The 23,492-nt window shown below is 39.0% G+C and overlaps 1 protein-coding gene across 1 annotated transcript in view; it reads right to left on the minus strand.

Annotated features, from left to right (window-relative positions):
- The window catches only part of ADARB1 (adenosine deaminase RNA specific B1), a 63,652-nt gene that overhangs the window by 23,454 nt on the left and 16,706 nt on the right, over nucleotides 1-23,492 (minus strand). The window contains exons 2-4 of the mRNA XM_084288826.1: nucleotides 17,320-17,356; nucleotides 12,795-12,869; nucleotides 5,061-5,995 (exon numbers count right to left, since the gene is read on the minus strand). Of these exons, the coding sequence (XP_084144952.1) occupies nucleotides 5,061-5,995; nucleotides 12,795-12,822 (963 nt within the window). The 5' untranslated portion in view covers nucleotides 12,823-12,869; nucleotides 17,320-17,356. The remainder of the gene's footprint in view (nucleotides 1-5,060; nucleotides 5,996-12,794; nucleotides 12,870-17,319; nucleotides 17,357-23,492) is intronic.

Consider the following 23,492-nt stretch of genomic DNA (forward strand, 5'->3'; position numbering starts at 1 on the left):
TGTCTTGTACAACGCTAAACACGTGCATAAGCAATTAAATCCAGCCCAAGAGGACATTTGGGGCTGAGATGCTTCTGTTTACGAACTAACCACAGGACCTTTCTGTACAAGAAGAAAATCACCACACCTCCAGGGACAGCCCAAGGAAAATCCGCAGTGCTGACAAATCTTGAGCATAATCTGTTCCAAAACCAGACTGCCGCAGTCAAAAGAAAAGTAAAAAGAAAAGGCTTGAAGACTGCCAGCCTGATTCACCACTGCTTTCTTAGCAGTGCTCATGAGAGCTGACAGACTAGAAATAGAGGAACTCTCAATGTTGACTTTCTTCTGGGAAAGCTTTTGCAGCCAATGAAGCAATAACTACAGCTCATGTGTCATGATTTTGGAGCTTGATGTCTTTTTCCAGAATCTGACCGGGACATACAGCAACTAGCAGTCAGTGGTGACTGAGGTCACATTTGCACCAAGCTTCAGCCCATGTTTTGCACATGACTTGTAGAATCAGAAGACTCTCAACATTGTAAATACAAATTTTCTCAATGCATTTGAATGGACTACAATTCAGGAACTCTTATCAACAGATTTACATTTTTTTTCAGAAGCTCAGCTTTGTTCAGAGGCTACCATCACGCCTGTAGAGGCACCAGTTCTCAAGCTTCTCTCTAGCTTGTAGCCACCCACTGCAGCACTCCAGTCATGGGAGTGGTCCCACCACATTTCAGTGAGATTCAGATGCATGGGTTTAGAGCTGCAGTTAAAAGCAGGTACAGTCCTTGAGAACCACACTGGGGTAAATTCTTCCTGCCTCCCTGTGCTTATTTCAGCGCCTGGTTTTCAGGGCACCAGCACGAAGGCTCAGTGCTGGTCCCATCATGGGGCTGGTGGTTGCTGCAGCACAGTGGAGGGGATGGGAAACAGAGCACCACAACACCGTGCACCACTGCTACCCCTACTATAGCTCGTATCTGGGCAAAACCAAGTACAGACAGGTGCTACAGCAGAGATAAAAAAACATCAGTCCCGCATGGGGGGAAACATTTTCCTTTCTCCTTTAAATGAAGGCTAAGGGAGCCTTGATGAAGTTGGTCTCTGGATTTCAAGATACTTATTTGTAGACTGAGGGATAGAGAAGATTCTTTAAAGTTCTGAAGAAGCTTGTATTAGGCAATCGTAGCTTTACATACACTTCCTAGATGCTGAACATGCTTATTATTATTATACTTGGTGAATACTCTAAAATAGTCTCACAGAAAGAGTAAGAATTACAACAACTGAAGGTAACAGCTGTAGGTAACATATGAGCTTTCTAGGGTTAACCCTACAATTTTCTCAACTTCACAATAAGATTTGTGTGCTACTAGTCTCCTGAATTAAAAAAAAAAAAAAAAAAAAAAGAAACTTCTTCCTCACTGACCCTTTTTTATGGCTTCTGAAATTAACATGGATATATTCTTAATCCAGTTTTATAAAAAGGAGAAAAGTGAAGGAAGGACAGAGAGAGGAGAAGGGAGAAGAGAGGGCCAAACAGTGGCCTCTCTATTGCAGTGAGATTACTAAAGGTTACAAGGGAGACAGGCAACATACACCTATGGTAGAGGATGTCTCAGAAATAAAGTCAGGCAAGGGCCTGGGAAGCCGTGGAGGAAGCCTAGCCAAGAGCAAGGGCTCTGCACCAAGGAGGCCATCACGGCAAGCTCAGTCCACTGAGACCACCTCCAAAAACAAAGAGGCAAAGTTCAGTGCTCAGCAATGCTGCTTTCCCCTGTAATGGGATTTGGGCTTCACAATAATAGTTTTAAAAAATTTGTTTCTTTCAGCTTCCACACTTCATCTATAAACAGGTGACCCACTTGTCTTCCAAAGTTATTTTAAAATACTGTTCACATTTCTCTGTCTTCTCCAGATCTCAACAACTATAGCTACCTACCAAATCTTTAGACCTATACAAACAAGGCACTTTAAATGTTTTAATGATCTTAACCTAAGCATGTTGAAATACGTAGTTGTCTTCCACAGAAAATAAAACTTCAAGGACACATTTTAGAGCCCTTGGTACTGTGCTGCAGATTACTGTACAATACAGGATATCCTGTTGGACTTGGCATGGGAGCTAAAATGAGGATGGCTATCAATTTACAAAATGTAGCTACCCATAAAAATATTTTCTTTGTTTTGGAGAGGCATGTCCCTACCCCACTGGACTGACAATTTCTCCCATTTTAATACACAGAGTAATAAACGCACAAGGCCTGATTTTCATCAGTGCACATTCATCTGCTCTGAGGCACATGCTGACTTGCTGGGTTTAAGTCACTTTCCCAGCAAAGAGATTTTCCTCACCGCAGGCAGCAGTGCTTCATCTTTCACAAAAGGTCAAGCTGTGAACAAGCAGATAAGCTTGCTTTGCACAGACTGATTTTAAATGTATTAAACCACAGGACCTTGATAACCCACTGTAGTGGCCAAATGATTATACCCATATCTATTTAATAAGCTGATCTCTGATACCAGCAGTCCTTCTCTATCATTCGATAGCTTAGATGTGTATTCCCACATTTCATTCCCTCCAGTGTGCTTGCTTCTACCTGAAGGTAAATAACTTTTGACATGTACTTCACCCAAAACTCCCCATCACCACCCAGAGCAGCAATCATCTTTTCACTCCTCTCAATTCTTTCTGCTCTAACAGTTTTTCTTGCAAGGCATCACAAATTAACACATTGCTGCAGACACCGTAGAGTTCTGCCTGCTGCCTACCAGATCCAGAAGGTAATGGCACCTCAAGAGGTGAGGCGTCTGGAGCAACACACTGCTTTTCACCACGCAGCTCTGAGCTGAGGATGCATTTGGAACCTGCTGCCCAGGCAGCAATTCCAACATCTGCATTGGCAGAGCTACATTGTACTCTCATTCCTTCCACTGAGCTTTCAGTGCTTGGAATTTTTCTCCCCTTGCATGTTTCCAGTTTGCCATTTTTCCAAATAAAATCATTATTTTGCTTGGTCTGTGGGTTGTTACAAATCTCAACCTCGTCTGCATCACTCCTGTACTCTCCAATGTTTGTGACTTCACCCACTTTAGGGTTATCTCCAGCCTTAATATATTTACACATATTCATTTAAAACCATTTAAAAACAACTGTTTAAGAACTCAAGAGTTGAAAAAAAAAAGGAATAAAACAAAAGCACAACCAAACAAACATCACAAATGCTTAAATCTCTGATTACTCACTAAAATGTACCAAAACAAAATCACTTATAATAGACCATGATGTAATAGATCAATACCAATAACTTGATAGCTAATTATAAATATAAGCAGAGTAATAAAACACAGTAAGTACAGAAAGAAAATGGGTGTCCTGACTACAAACTGACCAAAAGACTCAGAATCAATAGCTGACTTTAAATAGGACCTACATGAGACAGTACCAGCAACCTGCCCCTTCCCCACATGGTGTAGTATGCTGAATTACCCCTACAAACACTGGGTTCTCTTCCACACTGGAGTAGCCTTTTATGCACATCTGTAAGAAAGGTAAAATGCAAGCTGGCCCTAAAGTACGCTTTGTTGTAGACAATATGGGCATCAAGGTCAGTGTTGGAGTGCTGGAGGGAAAAAAAGTTGTTTGCATGTGTTGCCTTTTTAAAAAAAATTATTTATTTAAAACCATACCTTGAGCTCAAATGCCCAGAATTGACCACATAGTTTGTGCATACCTTGCACAGCATAACTACTGCAAGAGCCCACTTATGGGGTAGCACTCTGGGACAACAAATAGGTTCACAGAACTAAGAATGCAGGTCAAGATCTCACAAAGCAAGGAGCTCAGAAGTACCCATCACCGTCCAGTGGTCCACTGAAGTCCCTTAAAAAGGCTGCGTAAGTTGTTACGCATTGATCTGCTGGGCAGAAAAACAACTTTACCCCCTTAGAATGATAGAAGTGTGAACTGGGGGAGAATATAACGATTCTACTTTCCCCAACTCAGAACGAAACTTACCAGAAGTCGCCCTGAAAAAATATTCAGGGCAAAAAATATTCTTTCCTACTTCATATTGCAGTTCCCATTTTGACCATTTTACTGATTCAGGAACTAGTAACATGTAAAAAACAGTGAATGTTTTTTTTTTTTTGGTATCTGGTGCCAAATCCACCTTTAAAAGCATTATTTTAAAAGCAGTCTGAAATAGCTGAACCTACTGAAGAAATCATAAAGACCTGAAATAGCATAATCCTAGATTTGAAAAAGCATTAAACATTCATAAATAACCCAATAATTATGCAAGATAAAGAAACAGCATATAGGAATCTCTAAATAATGCATATTGTCCATGCAACTAGAGGAAACAATGTACTTACAATAATCACATTTATATATACTCTTCAACCCCAGATTATAGAATGATATTGAATCAGACATATAGTAATTTGAATGAACTTTAAAACAATGTTTTTGAGATGGCAAAGGTCAAAGCCTCAAAACTCTCATTAGAATAAACAGAAAGTTGAAACGAATTCATGGGATCTTATATGTATATGTATGCATATATACATACATAACAAGTAAATGGATTTAGACAGACATATCATTAAAAAGACCCAATGGATGTAGTACAAAGAGGGCAGACAAACATTCATTATTATACTTAGACTGGGGAGAAGCACAAGCAAACAAGGGAGAATTTTTCTTCATTAAAAAAGTTTAAAATTACTTCATTCTAGTTTCTTTACATTTTTTGATCTCTGTCTGGTATGTTTGCTACCTTCCCTACTTCACTAATTATTTAATTTAAACTATTTCTCATCCCGATTTACTTGCCTAAATAAATAATTTGCATATATATATATATACATAATATATATATATAAATTACATATAAATATATGTGCATATATATATTTATATGTATACACACATAAGCACACACACAAATAAACACACCCATCCACCCAAGCAGAACAAACAGCAGAAATGTTGAAGCTGATTCAAAATGATTCACCTTGGCTATGACTGGTCATTATCTAAGCAGGCTGAAAAACACCAAAGGGCTTCTCACCTGTGGCAAATGCAACTGGAGCCCCTCACTAGGAATGGGCTGTCGAGATGGAGTCTGATCCAGCTGCATGTTAAACAAGGATGCCAAGGCTGACTGAGCAGCCCGAGCTTTTGCAAGCTTTTTATTCCTTCCTGATCCTTCAAACGTTTGACCATCCACTGCAACAGCCATGACAAAGTTTTTGGCATGGCTTTCCCCGCTCTCTGAGAGAAATTCGTACTTCAGTCCTGGCCGCAGCTCATTCAGGATCATGACCGGATTCTTGCCGCTCGTGGTCGGGTATGGTGATGGTGTGGGGAGAGGCGACTGGGTAAGACTGCTGGCTACAGCAGATGACGATGACAACCCGTAGTCCCCGCTAGAGCTGAACGAGCCATCCCCGTTGGACCCTAGGTAAAAGGAAGCATCAGCAGGAACTGGAGTTTCAAATCCATTGAAAAGCGTGTCAGGAAAGTCTGCCTGGTCGGAGGTGAAGTCTGTGTTGACAGAGAGAGTCCTCCCCATTGCGAGGTGCGCCTCTGACGCATTTGGGAACTGAACGAAAGACCGCAGAGCCTTCTCAGCAGCATGAAGCTTGGCCTTCTTTTTTGTAGGGCCAGACCCTTCAAACACCTGCCCATTAACTTCAACTGCCATCACAAACATTGGAGCATGAACCGGCCCTGTTTGGGACAGCAGTTTGTACTGTAAACCAGGTTTTATCTCATTAAGTTGCATCAGGGCATTCTTTGGCAAAACGGGACCTGGCGTTTTCTTCCTCTTCTTAGGGCGAAATTTGGAGTGGCCATTGTTGCCCTCCTCCAAAAGACGCTTTCTGCTGCTGCTGCTACCACCATTGGAGAGCTGAGCCCCCTCCCCGGTGCCTTGCACACTGCCGTCCTTGGGGGGAACGTTGTCCATGTTGCGGTTTTCTTTAACATCAGTGCTGCTTGAACCTGCGGTGCCCAGAAAGAGTAACTTACAATGCCTTCGTTGCAGGATCTTGTAAATGCAAAATTTATAGATTCCTTTATCGCTCTTTATAACTGGTTAAGTGATGTGTGCTCACTGATTAAAGCTTTTGCAATGTAAATGGAGAGCAATACTTCTTGATCATTCAAGAAAGAGCACGTTCAAGAATTATTTGCAAACATTGCATTTGCTACTTTCATATAACAATAAAATGCTGCAGCTTTTTCTTTTGCATTCAAATCACGCTAGAACAAAGTTTTTACTTGACGTGAAAAATGCTTTAAACCAGAAAACTAAATTGTATTATTTGTAGGAAACACCTATAAAATAAAAAGCTCCCATTACTAAAGTAAAAATGGATGCTTAAGGCCATTTCTAGGAGACTTATATTCAATTCTACTTTATTCTTATTTTAATAATGTTGCATTTTTGTCTTAAATGATTTTATTTGCTCAATATGAGAAATGACAAATAAAATCGGTGTCATGAAAGGCAGTTCTTTGGTAGGTAGGCACCATGACTGAAGAGTGTATGGATGTTTTACTTCTCTTTAGCTATGCTATATTCTCTAAATTCAATTCCTTTATGCTTTTCATTTTTTATGCTTTTTCCCAAATGATTTTCACCTCACCTCAGTTTGCTCAGGACCTTCAGCTGCTGGCTGCCCAAACAGGACTGCCTGCCCACTGCATGGCAGCTCTAGCAATGGGCCCGTTCAGCAGAGCAAACCCCTTCTCCCAACAACTCCGACCCTTAAACTACCTTCACTGAACCCAGTGACATGTTTATCTTTTCTGTACACCCAAAATAGGTGAATACAGCTACACGGATGCAGCACAAAATGATGAGAAACAAACTGTGCTTCAGCATCTCTCTGCATATGTAGTCTTAAATTTCAAAACAAATTTTATCATATATCTATTCCATCATCAGAAAAACAGCTGTAAAAAATGCATTTGGCTTAGGTTGCCTCACAAAACCACTGCGTATATATTTGTACACAGCCTTTTATTGAGAAACATTTTATTTGCCATTTATACGCAGCTTTTAAATTCCTTGCAAAAAAACTGCTCTCCTAAACTTACAAAACTAAACATCCTCTCTTAAGACTACATAGAACACAAGAGGCGTGACAAAATCTGCACAACCACAATGAGGATATTTTAATGGGAAAAAAGTAGTATTGCGTGATTAATTTAATGATTCATTATTTATTTGCTAAAGTAGAAAGTTGGAGTAATGATACATTAGATATGTATTTAAGAATCGTATTTGCTATAACTGGAAAGTCCTCATTTTTATCCTGATTAAAAAACTAACAAAATTATTTGTGCTTTATATTGACATTCATGAATGAAAAGGCAAATTTAGTAGGTCAAGTGCATCTAACTCTTCTGTTCCAAGACTCCAAAATATCTATTGCTGTATTAAATTCACACTGATAGCAGGTGATAAATATTTATTGAAATTAGAGCAAACCAAAGTGGAAGCTTTCTTCCTGACAAATTTCAAACATGCTTTAAATCTTCATGAAGTATTCACTACCATGCACACATCACTTCGCCCAGGTTACAAAGCTGATGGAATGGTTACTAAATTTTCATTTATAACATCCTCCAGCAAAAGCTCGATAGGTTACTCCTTTCGGTGCTCAAAGAAGAAAAAAAGGAAAAAATAAAGATGAAAAGAAAAACACCAAGTAGGAACATGTTTTGTTAAAATGCAGTAGCACAACAAAGACTTGTATAGTATTGAACAGTAAAATCCAGTCAAATGCAGTCAAGAGTGAAACACAAAGGGTTTGAGAGCATTTCATGGCAACAAATCTGCTAAATTTAACAAAGAATCTCTTGTAATGTCCAGCCACAAATTATATTGTCTGCAGAATGCGTGCTGAAGGGTCATGACTGCCAATACACAGTGTTCATGCATAAATATTCCTTATCATACTAAAGTGAAGGAATTTAAGGAAAACAGAATAAATTATTAAAACTTTCTTACAGTGTATTTCTTACCTGAAGCTGTAATCTCCAATTATCTAAAACAGCATTTTTCAAACATTGTTCTTACTAGTGGCATCAGAAATTTGCTACTGAACAACATAACTTTTGTAGGCTAAACAAAATCATTCAGTTAACACTAAAAAATGGTTTCTCTTCATATCTTTCTTCCTATAACCAGTGCCTGTGAAAGCCATATTAAGAAAATATGAGTTGAATAGACTCCAATTGGATGGAAAAAGAGCAGTTTTGTATCCGCGTTCAACAGCCGGAGGAACTGCAGCTTGGCCTGCAATCATCCTGTTCTCTCTTAGTTCTTCTCACACCTCCTTATTTCCATGGCTTTTTGAGCAGATCCACTGTGAGTGGTAAGGAACTGGACACACTGAAGATTTTGCACTTTTTGTTCTGTTAACGCAATGTTTTAGAGAGTGTAATACTCTGGGAAGTCTCTCAATCACTTTGAACGGAATGAGGGAGGACAGCTTTACCCTGAAAGCCATGGCTAGCTAAGGATCCCATCAAAACTCAAACTAGGAACATCAGTACTCAAAAGGAACACAAATTTTGTTGCTCTAAAGCAGTGTACACAGGTACTTGTGCTGCCAAGTACCACAGCTAAAGTAAGGCAGGAAAATTAGAACCTTAAATGTTCATACAACTGTTTGGATTGGAAGGAACCTTGAAGGCCATCCAGTTCCAATCCTCCTTCCACAGGCAGGGACACCTCCCACCAGACCAGGCTGCCCAAAGCCCCATCCAACATGGCCTTGAACACCTCCAGGGACAGGGCATCCACAGCTTCTCTGGACAACCCATTCCAGTGCCTCACCACCCTCAGAGTGAAGAATTTCCTCCTAACATCTAACCTAAATCTCCTTCTTTCAGTTTAAAGCCATTACCCCTTGTCCTGTCACTACCTGTCCACGTAAGATGTTGCTCTCTAATGTTAAAACACTGTTAGAAAGTACAATGCGTTGGAGGGAGCTGACAGGAGAAAAAAATCAATAATGGATGTTTTTCGTATTATTTTTTTTTTAAATTAAAAAAAAACTTAATGCAGTTGACAGGTGACCATGTGTTACAGTATTGTTAGATCTAGCAAAAAGAAGACCTAAGACTTTCTAAAAGATCCTCATGCTAGATGCTATATATATATATATATATATATATGCTCATTTATGCGTTAACAGATATAAACACACGACAACACGGTCATGTTTTCTTAAACATGAACACTACCCATGATTTAGAAGTAAGACAGTTTTTGTAAGACTAGCTTATTTTCCCATCACTAAAAATAGTTGGCAGTTCTGACTAGAGACTTCACTAATGTCAGTTGAAGCTTCTTTGGTAAAAATCACAACTGACAGTATGACATGCCAACAACTTCAGTGAAGGCAAAGTTCTGCCACTGAAGTAATCTATTCAAGAGGTTTACAAAGCTGACAGCACTCAAAGAAGGAAAGAGGCATAGAAAATTTTCATGCCAATTAAAATAAGTTCTATCCACACATGCTGGTTTATCTTTTTTTTTCCCCATGTAATTAAAAAACACCTCTAATTAAGATTCTTTATTCAGTGGGGATCTTGCCTTGCTCTCTGCTCCATCTGGTATGGAGCACACTTAATTATGTTTAAACGACTCTTAGCAGAACCACAGCTAGAAGGATGTTTCTAGATACTCTTTATACTGCTGCTCTCATTTACTGGCCTGGAGAAATCCTAAATAAGTCTTTTTTATTATCATTTTATTTTCATATGAAACATATGCATAAAAAAAGTGACTTCTTGTGATCACCTTTTTTAGAAAAAGGGGGAAAACAATCAAAGAAAAAGGTCAAGACACACACGTTAGCAAGTGTTACAAGTGTTCTGCAAAATGTACCACCTCCCCTCTCCTGTGAGGTAACTGGTAAGTACAGACTTCAGAGAACTGACAGCATTCACAGAATCACTGAAGCTGGAAAACATCTCTAAAATCGTTGGTTAGCCATTAACCCAGCACTGCCAAGTCTACATCCATAAGAACCACATATATGCATCTTTTAAATGTCTCCAGGGATGGCGACTCAACTACTTCCCTGGACAGCCTGTTCCAATGCCTCAGAGGCCCGTTCAGTGAAAAAATTGTTCCTTATATCCACCCTAAATCTCCCCTGGTGCAACTTGAAGCCACTTCCTCTTGTTCTATCACTTGCTGCCCAGGAGAAGAGGCCGACCCCCAGCTCCCCACACCTTCTAACATCTTCTCTTTGTTCATCAGATACAGGAGGATGAACTTAAAACCTGAAAGTCTGAAACGTTGTTTTCTTGAGTGCATTAAATGTAATCTCATGACTGTCTTACACTTCTGCTGAACCAAGACAGTTTGAATTCTATCTTTGGCAGATAAATTCTAGTTATTATAAATGTAAGCTACAAATATTGCACAGGTTTGCCTTCCATTTCCCCTAAAAGGAGTTACACAAAATAACAAAGGCTTTTATAGGCACTTCTGATATCACACTTTGCCATCTTCAGTGATACAAAAATACAGAAAGATACAAATAAAAAAAATCTTTGTACAAATCAAAGTGTGGAACTTAAGGATTTTGATTTTCCTCTCCAAATCTGGTAATTTAACATTCCAAATTCACGATGTTTGTGTGGTCATTCAGATGCAGAAAAGCCTTTTTGCACCTTCTATTAACTGGGGTCATCCAAGATGATGTTGTTACCTGTGGCTTCTTTTGCAAAACGTGATACAGGCAATGAACCTCAAAATTTACTTCTGGGAGATCACTGAAGTTACACAAATGCATGTCCCAAACCTGTAACAACTCAGCAGAGGCAGTCTCCTGCCAAGACAGAAAGTTCAGTGAATTTGAATTGCTCTGCATATTGGTGCACTAGCACAGAAACAGAAGCAGACATAAACTGAATATCTTGCTTAAGGAATTTACAAGATGACACTATCAAATAGGTGGTATTTTGTTCAGCTCAGGAAGGCACCATTCATGCTCAGATTTACTCCTATTGAAATAGGGTATGTTTTATCTGAAGAATTATCTCATGGGATTTATCCAATTCACCTCTTACCTTTTTTTCCAAGTTCTCCTCATAGAACCACTCTTAGAAATAGCTAAAGCATCCAACTAAAGAAATTTCTTTTAAAATAAAAAAAGTAAAAAAAAAAAAAAAAGAGAAGGAAAAAGTGGAAGTGGTTGCAAGCATATTTTAGTGAAGATCACTGTGTAAGTCAAAGGAAAAAGAAGAATTCTAGTCCAGTTAAGTTTTTGTCTTTTTTTTCTGTTGGCTTGTATTTTAAACCATTTAACATCTTTATCTCCCAACAAAAGTATGTTGTAATAACTCCTTCAAACTGAGTTACAACTCTTCTGTTCCAAAGCCTCCTATACTGCTAGGCTTTTTCAGCTTTGCCAGAGATCTAGACATTGTCACTTAGGGGAAATAAGCACATTTGTTATTATATCATACACAATAATTTACAGTCAGGCACAGCACATAAGCATATCAGAAACAGAACAGGTCTCTCATTCATAAAAACAAAACAGTTGAAAGGACAGGAATCTACAATATTTCTTGTAACATTTTAAATGAGAACAGTTTTCTCCAGAGGTTATCAGATCTATATTACACCACATAGTTAGCAATTTCATAGCACTTCACCAGTGTTTTCATCAAGATGATAGCTGGTTTTGTGCTTAAACACTTCATTAATTCAGTACCTCGGTGTTGGAGAAACCAGCTTATAGAAAGAATACTCAGCCATGCAAGACCTGTAGGGAGTTCTTCTAGACCCTCATTTTGCTTTTCCTTCATTCATTTCTGCTTTCCCTTGTTTATTTTACACACTTCAGTCTCCTTCATTTCTCCCGTCTTCCACTGGTCCCTAACTCTCATTATCAGTATTCTTCCTCTTCCAGGTTTTACCTCTTCCAGTAAGTTCCTGCCTCCGGGATCTCAGCATAAGCACACAGATGGAGGATACTGCAGTATCTTCCACTGCACAACAAACTTCACTGGCAGGCAAACAAACCTCACCCGGTACCTGATTATTCAAGGTGAAAAAGCTCAGAGAACCCAGCGTGATTAGCCACCATTAACATGGTTTGTGCGCTACAGGAATCATCATCTCAAACACATTCACTTAATGCATTGTACAAGACTTGGTATTCAACTTCTTGTCCCACTTTCTCAGGTAATAATGATCTTTATTCCCATCAAACCTCACAATTAAAACTGCACAGAAGGTTCTCATGCTGAGAGTCCCATACAGATTTGCTCTCGTACTGACCCAGCCTACCTTGGTGACCTGTAACTCCACTGCCAGCCCTTCTGAGAGGGGAGTAATTTGCAAAAAAGCAGCACAGTGCACCCACACCTCAGGAGAGGTCTTACGTGCTACCCATGCCGGCACAGTGGGATGCACAGGTCCCATATGGAGCGTGTGAATGCAGTATACCAAACTATTATTAATGCGAGAAATCCATCTTCATTACTTCAATGCAAGTCCAAAACAGGGTAATATTTTGTACAACTAAACAGTTGTTGGAAGAAAAATGAGACATAAGGTATAATTAGACTAGCACATAATCACGTGTAGAAAACTTTTAGTTCAAAAGCTCCAATTTACTTTTCTACACTGTATTTAGAAACATACAAAAAATCATTTTAATTTGTGCTTCGAAGTTCCTTCAGTTTTCCCTGTGGCTTGTGAGAAAAAGTCACCTTAGAAATGATTACATAGTTTATTATTGTGTAAACAAACACATCTTACTCATGTTTTCTTCATCGTCAACATCCATTGTGAAATATTTTTGCTGGTTTCTTGGCTGGCGAAGACTGCTTCTGTCTGGAAAACACAGATAGTGGGATACTTAAGCTTTCATGTACCAGCATACAAGGTAAACTGTTAGATCGCCAAAAGCAGCAGCCTGAGCACTAACTTTGCTTTGGCCTACCCATGGCTTCTTCCTCAAGCAACAGTGGGCAGTTCAATCTTTGCACAGTATTTCCTCAGTGTGCCTATTTCTGTAAGCTGAGGCACACTCTTATAGAACTGCAAATTCTGCAATGTTTCCAATATATATTTTTCATATGGTGAACTACAGTGCGTTGTTTTTTTAATCTGAAGGAGTGCATAAACTATTTCATCTCACTACTGGTAGTTGTTTTCTTTAAAGAACAGTTGCAGATTAACTCCAAGTGTCAGCAATTTGTGTTTGATGGCAACTTTTATAATAGTTAAATGAAGCAATGTTGTTCCCACAGGGATCCAGCAATGTGTCTCAAGGTAAAAATAACGTCAAATTCACTCTGCAGGTTAACACACAGACAACTCAAGCAGGCAAGACAATAAAAATGCAGTTGTTTATCCACCATCAGTACTGTTAAGTACTTTCTAAGTACTATCACTGTAGCCAAGTCATTCTGCCCAGTCGTACATGCTGCGATATTCAGAATATAAACAGTACTTCATAAAACCTTAATTTTCTAAATGCAGCCAGTCATGTCAAACAAAAACGACATCTAAATGTAGACTGTATGCTAATTTATGTGGAGTCATAGAAAAGTACAGTACACTTAAATATTTTTGAAGTAATAAATACATTTGAATACACTTACACGTTACATATAAATAATAACAATAACAAATAAATAGTATAGATATAAATATAACAATTAAAAATAAATTACATACCATATATTTATATTATAAATATATTTTGTTATATAATTATGAAGTATTTATAGTATAAATAATTTATTCAATGAAGTTTATCTTCCTACTGTTTGATTATTCTGTATTTTTATTATATGAAAAGAAGTTCTGAAGGACTTTTTTAACAGCTTTCTTGATTTATCCTTATAATTGAAGAAGAGCTACAGACACCATGAAAGGAAAGTTTAATGGCTATCCAATTATATGTTAACAGAGAATAGCATATATAATTGTAAAATATCACAAAAAAAAAAAAGGAAAAAACAAATCCCAATAAATGAAACAAAAATGGTATTAGAAGACAGTAAGAGGCAGAAAGCTGCAACTTCAGAGAAGTTCTGTATTTTGTAAAAAGTGCTTTACTTCCAAGCTTCAAAAGCTAAGGGAAATAAAAGATTGGAAGATCCCAAAGGATTCTGTTCAAAATATTTCGTTTGTTCTGTAAATCCAAGCAGAAAGAATTGAAGTTGCACTCAGTAACAAAGGTTCAAACCTCACTGGAAAACCTTTGCATGTTTTCATTTATAACCTGCACCCTAGCACTTGGTTTTGACAACACAGCACTAAAAAACACTACCTTTTTGCTCTGACCGCTTCTTACGCCTTCTTTTACAGCGACACCCGGCCATGCTGAGGGAAGTTCCCATGCTGAGAGCCCTGGGTAAAAGCGATGCCATGCAGTCCCCAGCCAGCCCAGTCCCTCTCCCTCTCCTCTAAATATACAGTGACATTTCAGTGAGCAAGAGCCACAAGGACTATCACCTCTGCCGACTACATGCGGTCTTCACCTGTGCCAGGTCCCTTCCTCGAGCAGAGCGCTGCAGAGGCAGGTGTCACAATTAACCCCTGGGGACAGCCTGCCAGTGAGAGGGGCGAGGACAGACCACAGCCTTCAGGTGACAGTATCAAAGACAACCTCATGAGTCTTCTTTCATCACTACCGGGTATGGAAAGGGAGATTTATTTTTGCTTATTTTACTACTAGAAAGAGGAGGGCAGTTCTTTGTCTTGGATCCAGCCTTACATGTATTCTCAGAAACAGGGAGACGTAAGAAAGAAGTTGACGCACCCTCGCTGCATAAAACAAAGACGCCTTTCAGCATCCTTTATACTTGTTTCACACTTTCTTAGTTATTATATTATTTCATATATTGCCTAGAAACACACCAAATACATTTGTGAATAACACAAATCTACAAATCTCAAACAGGAATGTTTCAGTGACATTTTTCATACATTTTTTCTTAGCCCAGGTTTTGCTAACAGATGTACCAATGTCAACACTCACTGTGTCATTTTCCAGCCTTTTTACAAACAGAAAAGCAGCATGTGCCCTTATGTGATAATATGGTGCTATCCTGTTTCAATTTCATTGAAATTTTCCATTTCAATCCTGAAATAGAAACTTGACATGACTTCTGCAGGAAGCCTAAGTGCTGAGGGCTGCAAACTCTCACTTGATTCAGAGTTCAAGTTCTACTTCAGCATCGATGTCAATGGGCAGTTGCACTGATTGAAGAAATACTGCAAAGCCCATTCATGTTCAGTTTGCACAATTTAAACTGAACTTGCTGTGGTGAAACAAGCTGCCAACGCCATGGCTTGCTATCACGTGTTTACTGGATAAGAGCACAGGTGGAACTGGGTCCCATCACCATTTAAGACCAGTTTCCCAAAACAGCCTCCCTGGGACAATGAGGCCCGATCTTCCTTTACAGGAGGTCAAATGTCTTCTGGTTCCAGCATCTCTGCTCTTTTCTTTACTAAACACCATACACTTGGGCCCATAAAACAGAGGCATGCTCTGGATTAATATAGCAACACTTTCTCCTTCATGTAAAAAACAGAAATGACTTCATTTAAAAGTGACAACAGACTGGCATTGGGGCCTGGAATGCTACATCCCAACAGGTCTGCACGGTCATGGAGAAACTACGATTGCCATCAAGGAAACTAATATGAAGCCCACTGCTTCAATGCCAGCACAAGCACTGCCTGCACTTCAAAAAAGCACATTTCATCTGAACAGACACCATTTAAGCCTGAATGTAACAGTTTTGTACCTTGCTAATTAACAGTTTCGGGCCAAGTTTGACATTTCAGTTCACATTAGATGTGTGTGACAGGGAAAGGACATGATCTACATGTCCATGAAGGAGAAGCACCGTTGATACACACAGGGAGAGAAAGGGGAAAAAAAAAACTCCTCAGGAGAACGGGAATTGTACATTTCAGGAAATATATTACCTGAAAAGTCTCCACGCACCAGCAAAAAAAAATACATCAGTGCAAGTCTCATTTACTTATAGATTTGCCACTATTATCAGCTTATATTCTTTGAAGAAATGTCTGCATGCAGTATTTTGTAAGCATTATTAGTGACTTTTCCCTACATGCATACATCATGTACACATGTCATGTATTTTTCAAGCACTAGGATGACATCATAGACCAACAGCAAGATTTCTTTCAGTTCGGTTCTGCAGCAAGAATAAATATAAACTAGCAGTAACCACTAGGATTTGCTACAGGTTAATTACAGCATGAGCATTTGCTCTTCACAGCTCCTGGCTGCACACCAGAAATTCCAAGCAGCTTTGACACAATATCCCTCAGAGCTTGCAGTTCAGGTCCTCAGATTATTAAATCTGCTCCAACAGCACCACCTACTGCCACACTACATACATAATTGATTTTACATCTAATATTCCATTGGCCAAGAAAGCCCAGAGCTCAGCTCAAAATTAGAAATATCTTATGATGTTTGCAGATTTATTTTGAAGCAAACTATTTTTGTACATCTATTTATTACGAAGTTTTGTTTTTAGCTATCATCAGCTATCCTTATGGGCTTTTCTTCAAGGGCTAAATCTTTCATTTTTTACATTATTTCTGAAAGATTCCTTAAATACCTATGAATGTCAGAAATGCATTTAAGATGTGCAAAATTTCCAAGGAAAAAGTGGTAGCCATTCTGAGAATAAAACCCAGCAACTTAGACCTCTGATTAAGTAGCATATACATTTTTGTCATAATTTAGAAAATTATAGTTGCAGCTACCAATTAGCCCAATAGTTAATTGGAAAAGAGATCTAAAATAGTTTAAAAAGTCTCAAAGATCTTGATGCTACTAAAAAAAGTCAAGCAGGTATCGTGAGACTCGCTTACAGGATTAAGCCTGCTTGTAAACTTACCAGGCTCGCATACTGGATATATTTCTTCCTTTCACAATTACAATCAGTTATCAAAATCAGATCAAATACTCAAAGAACTCTCAAGCCCTACATGTCAGCTTTTTATATTTATTTTATTAAGATGGACAGGATACAAATTTTTGGTCGAACAGGTAAATACTTTTTTGTAACGTCAACTTGATATAGTTAGATATTTCTTAACAATACTTTCCTCTATTTTCAAATTGTTCTGATCCAATGTTCTAGAAATTGCTTATTGTACAAACTTTTTTTTTTTTTAAGATTTGAACAACTGTCAATACATTCAGATGAATTATCTCTAATATGTATGCATTAGTCAGAGTACAAAGAATCTTGCGATGTATTTATAAATATGGTCTGCTTACCTTTTTAACTACTACAGACACATGCTGATTCTGCAACCTGCAAGGAAAAAAAAAACACATATAGTATTTTTATCTTTCACAGATGGTAAGTCCTGACCTTAAAAGGGACAAATTTCTGTTTTGTGAAACTAAGCAGTACGTACTGCATATTAACGGTAATAAACAGTACATTGGTAGCAGAGCAAAATCCCTTGTACACCCAGCAAAAGGAGGGGAATAAACTATTCTGGATATTCCTGGTTAGGGAAAAATAAAACAATAAGAAAAGACTGAAAATGCCTAGCATTTGAACCAAAACTGCAAAGCCCCTCAGCTAAAAGAACTGGAAACAAAAGGCTGATCTAGAATAAGAAAGATACAGGATAACAGGAAGGACTAACTCTGCGAGAAATTTTCCTTGATTTACACACACACACACACACAAACAACATTCCTGTTCAACCAGGAGCAGAATAATTTTGCTATTACAGATAAACTTCTAGTTATAAAAAATAAAAATAAAAATAAGTGAATTTAGAAATGTGAAGATACATTATTCTAAAATGATCCTGATGTTCAGCAAATTAAAGAAGTGATTTCCAAAGAAAGAAAGTATTTCAGTCAAGCAGTGACGTCCTGTGAGAACACTTGCAGTTCAGTAGTTGTTCAAGGGGGCGGAATGGGACACACTTACAGTAGTGGATATATATTGTACCAGGTAAGAGATTTTGGTATTTGCACCTTGAAAAACAAAATTCCCTGCTATTACACTACCCACAAGAGGGTGCTGGCACTCTACAAAGTCTTTCACTAAGCAAACTTAAGTTATACAGCACACAAGCACAGCAATGGGCACAACGCACTTACAAACACATACATCAGATATTGAACTGTTTTGGTTCGGTTAGACAAGAAAGGTTCTGATACAATATTTAAAGTTCCAACACTGGAAGACTGCAATAATTCAATCTTTTTTTTTTTGCCCCCAAAGACACTTCAGTTTCCCAACAGTGCATGGTGGCATTTCTCAGTAACACCACCAATCCAGAAAAACACAACAATAATATTTAGACTTACCATAAAGTACTAAAACTGTTCGGAAAGCTCAACTGGAGTCAGCTTCCCAGACTGTAACAGGCTATCCTCAAACACACCAAACTGTAAATCGCCATACTGTGGACACTGCACCTACTTCTCCTTTAATATTTTCCCGACCTAATAGTCCACAACAAAAACTCTTTTATTCGGAACACCCAGAATATGCGCTATAAACCATGAAATTATATTATTTGGGGGCAAACATCCACTGAAAATATATTTTTCTTAAGTTTTTGATAGTTCTCATTCTACATAAGCATTGTTTTAAATGAAATTATAAAACTTTGACAAAACTGCTAGCAATTTTTAACTAATGGACAAATTTTTACAGTAGTGTGAACTGGAGTTGTTTGTCAAATTGTATTTTTTATGTGCCCTATCACCCGAGTTGGTAATTCCATGAATTTCAAACATGCTGAATAAACACAATTCTTGAGAAGTAGGACTTGAAATTGGTTTATCCCGAAGTGCCAACAAATCTCCACAGGCATGACACATAAGAAACAGTTATACAGTACTTACACTACTAAAAAGCCTGGCAAAAATGAAAAAGAATTAACAAGTTTATTTTCTACCTCTGTGGCTAAATACAACAGCCCAAGTCCCTGTGAAAGGACAGCTGGTATGGTGGAATGGGCACTGCCAGCTTGCATCCCTCACCAGCAGATGGGGCTGGGTGGGCTGGACACTTTTGCCCCCCAAGAAGCAGCACTCATCTGCTCAATACCAGGAGAAAAGAAGAAAATGCTTTTTTTTTTTTTTTTTTTTTAATGCTGTTGTTAAAAACAACACTATACTTTAAACTCAAACAAGACACCATTTGAACCTGGGTTTTCAAAGCTGGTAGAGCCTTGTGCCCAGACACCTGCTCAGGGCTCTGGGTGCATTCACTCAGCAAAGGATGGCTCTGCTTTGAGGTTTTATGGCTCCCACAACACAGTTAGCACCACAAAAGGCACCTGAAGGTCAGCAGCCAGTGCAGATCCTGCAGCTCTGCACAAACCTACCTCTGCTGGTTAGCACTGGGCTGGTGAGACAGAGCTTCACTGCTGCAGGACTGTAAGTAGTAGAGACCAAAAGAAGGAAAAACAAGACTTGGAATACCTTAAACCAGTCAAACACACTAAATGGGAAAGAGAGGAAAATGCCCCTCAGTTATAAAAGCTGTGAGCAAACCTCTCATCTTCCACATTTCCTGCCTGGTGGCAGCTGGATACTTCGGGACTTGTTCAGGTCATAATGTGTTTCTCTGACATCTTTTGCAGGCAGAGCCTCATATTTGTGTGCCAGAAGGGCTCTTCTGAGCAGCATCTCTACACTGCTACTGCCCCAAAAGCACTAAACAAATTCTGAGTCCCTTACTAAGTCCCTTCTTAGTCAGGAAAAAGGCCCTGAAGACAGATGCTATCATCTGCTCCCTTCATGGAAACAAGATTGTCATTTTCATAGAAGTCTACCCTACTGTGACAGACAGCAGTAAAATACTTGGAAGAAACAGCCTAAGTAGAGCTCTTTTTCACCATGTAACTGGAATAACAACTAAAAAGCAAAGCAAATACAAATAAGGCTAGGCATAGCATTGAAGCAGCACTCGACACAGCTCTTTTTGGCTATCAAAACACTACTACACCCAAGACTTGTGGTACTTTCTGTCGCGTTCAGCTTCTTGCAGATGAACAGGTTTTCAGAGAAACCACACAGACGAAAGAGCTAAGAAAAGTGCCTTACCCAGTTTGCATCCCCACCACCTCCTCCATCCAGTCAACCTCAATTTCAGTTATCACTACCGAACTCTCCAGTCACTGAAAACCATACGAAAAGATAGAAATCAAGAGACTTCCAAACAGCTTCATGTCTAAAACAAAGAAGACCTAGTGGGTTTACTCACAGAAGAGTTAGGAGACATACCCAATACAATTTCCCCCAGTGCAAAGAATATTTGAAACTCATTTGATGAACACACCATGCTGGGGATTTATGATTTTTTACAGCTCTGCTGAAAATGTTTCAAGGCTTTATCCACACAATAAGAATCAAATCGGAAGTCTGATAACTGCACCTCACATCTGTGAAACACCTCTAACTGCCAGGCCTATCACAATTTCCTTAGCGGAGAGGTACTGAGCAGCACCTCCAGCTAAAACTCTGAGCTCTTTGCTGGTCAATAGATAGTCCTGCGTCTTTGATAAAAGAGAAAGAATTTATGACTCTTCTTAAGCAAAAAGATCTCCTTCCTCGAGGGCAATTAAGGACTACCTGGCTGAGTACACATAAGAGTTCCTGCAACTCCAGTGCAACCACTACCAGCAATTAGTGCCCCCTCCTTAGCTCATTTGCTGTAAGATGAAACCCTGTTGATGCACCTGTGTTAAGTTTCAGCGCTGCTGACTTTCACACTGAGCTCTCTCTCCATTTGCTCAGCTGAAGGGTAAGTGGAGAACAGGTGGCACAGGAGAACACCAAGAGGATGCACTCAGGTAACCCTCAAAGAACAGCACTGCACGGTACGAAACACAGCTCTGCCATTTAGAGAAAGACATGTGAAGTGCCTCTCACCACGCTGGATGCATCTAAGTGAAAAAAAGGTAAAAATGGTTCCTGCTGCCAGGCCAGCCTAGTTTCCCCATCAGTTTATCTAACCTCGTTAGCGTTGCTAGTTGTTCAGCTCAGATTTCTTGGTGAAGGTGAGTTTTTTGACCACAGAAGGTGCCAGGATGGCCCCTGACACAAGGAGAAGGCCGTGCATGGGGCAGTGCCCCTAGTACAGCTGGTAAGCTGCTTGAAGAGCTTGTTCTTCCTTCCAGGGCAGCGGAGACCTGTGAAACTGGAAGATGAGCGACCTGTACTTCACACAAAAAATAGCTTCTGTTAACTTTTGTGTCAAAAAAGTACAACTGCAAAGGAGCACAGAGAGACAAGCTCAAATTAAACACAAAATTACAGGCTGAGGGAAAGGGACAGCCTGTACAGGCCCCTCCATGGGGAGCCCCAGGGTCAGGTGTGACGTACATCAGAGAAGCCAAAGGGAATGGAAATCTTACACTGTGCACATGCACTAAACATTCATATTCCACTCCAGTAACTTAAAAATAATTTTATGCTGTATTTTAACTTTGCAAAATAGTAGAAGAGCAAATTCAGCTCTGCATCATTTTGTGGAAGAAAAAGGATGGTCAATTACATAGATCTCTTGAATACCCTTGCACAAAGGGCAGGGGACTCTTACCTCCAGAAAAACAAACAAACAAACAAACAAAAAAAACACTAATTGTAAGAACCACTCAAACGCAAGGTGAATGTCAGGAGGCACCCACCACCGGCTAAATGAACAAACAGGACAAAAAGCACTGGTACCAACCTCTAAGTATTTACTTTCCTATTTGAAAAGCACAGGTAAGCTGCACAGCATCTCAACTGCACACTTTCACATGAAAAAAAAAAAAAATCACGGGTATGTTAAATCTGGCATCACCTGTTCTCAAATTTTAACGTTGGTTCAGGACACAGCACTGCTTAGAGGCAGAAAGCAAGCCGTACTCCTCAGCTCATTTTCGCTCAGTTTCCATCCTGACTCAAGTTGTGTCAAAAAGTTTCTCACAGAGAGGTCAAAAAATAAATTCAAAGGATGATACATTTTTCATGCGGACACAAACATTGTGTCTAAACTATCTAGTTTACACCCTTCTTAGCACCACAGGAGCTAGTCTATTAAAATGGACTTACGCCAGCCTTTCAACACCCGATTAAGGCAAACAAGAAACCTTTATTCCCTCCTGAGCTGTTCAGGCATTCCTCCGCTTGGGCACAAGCAAGTGCCAGGACACACGAGCTGCTAAGCAAATGCAGCTGACTGGGATTGTTCATCTGTCGATTTCTAGAATTTGTCCCTCAGGGCATTTTTAAACAGCATTTTCTTCTTCAGCTAGGAATAAATAAGGAACCTTTCCCACTTCAAACTGTCATCACCAGTTTCCAAAGGGAGGTATAACAGAGCATGCCTCCAGTTTGGGACACATTGTAAATAACCAGGGCTTTGGTCCCACTCTTCATCTTCTCCCACTGTTCCCAGGAAAGATGTTTTATTGGCAGATTTTGCTACTATAGCATTAGCCTGGAATTAAAGATGTGATGTGTTTTTTCATAAACCGATTGGCCAAGAATCTGACTTGCTACACACACAGTTCAATAACACAGCTACAAAACTGGATTTACCTCTGCAAATGCTTTTCCCATCAAAAAGCATTTGACATCTATGATGATACCCTACCTTAATTTATCAAACAGAATTAATGAAATAATACTCCATATCCAAACTGCAACCATATACCCCTTTTAAATTGCTCATTTAAAAATCTAGAATAGATTAGGAAAGGCTAGCAACCACTCATCATCAGAAAAACATACTGTTTAGGAAAAAGTACAGTTTATGCACATAACAAAGCTGAAAGTAAAAAATACAGTGTTCCATTGTGTAATAGCTATCTGCTCTAGCACTATGCTCTTTTACATGTATATACATATATATTTATATATATTTTGCAGTCCTGTCAAATGCATCTGCTTCCCTTGGCATAAAACCTTCTTTTTTATTTGGGGTGGTGGCATATGCAGAAAAAGCATCAGCTTGCAATACACTGAAATGAAAAGCTTTAAAAATTCTACAGCTATTACACAACAGGAATTGTGTTAGCAGCCACCGGAACAAAAAGGATGCTACTCCATGAAACAATATCCAAGCCATCAAGTATGACTGCTTTTGCTGCAGGTACCAAACAGGATTATGTTCAGCATTTATTCTGGAACACTCAAAGATTCTAAACTGTTCTTGCAAAACGACAGATGCAGATCATTTTTGCAACCATTCTCTCACCAAAAAATGGTTTCACATATTCACAGAACATCAGTAAGGAACTTTTCTTTTCTTAGTTTTGTGATTCCCTACACTTTAAAACTAATGAAGTGTTGATGTATTAGTTAATTCCTAACTCCTTAATATAAAATTTCAGTTTCCAAAGTTACATTATTTCAAAATCAAAGATTTTAATGCTATCCCTCCTTTCTACAGGAACACATCCTATTTATAAGAATGGCTGCCT

The sequence above is a fragment of the Netta rufina genome (assembly GCF_964035555.1).
Source record: "Netta rufina genome assembly, chromosome: 6".
Taxonomy (NCBI): domain Eukaryota; kingdom Metazoa; phylum Chordata; class Aves; order Anseriformes; family Anatidae; genus Netta; species Netta rufina.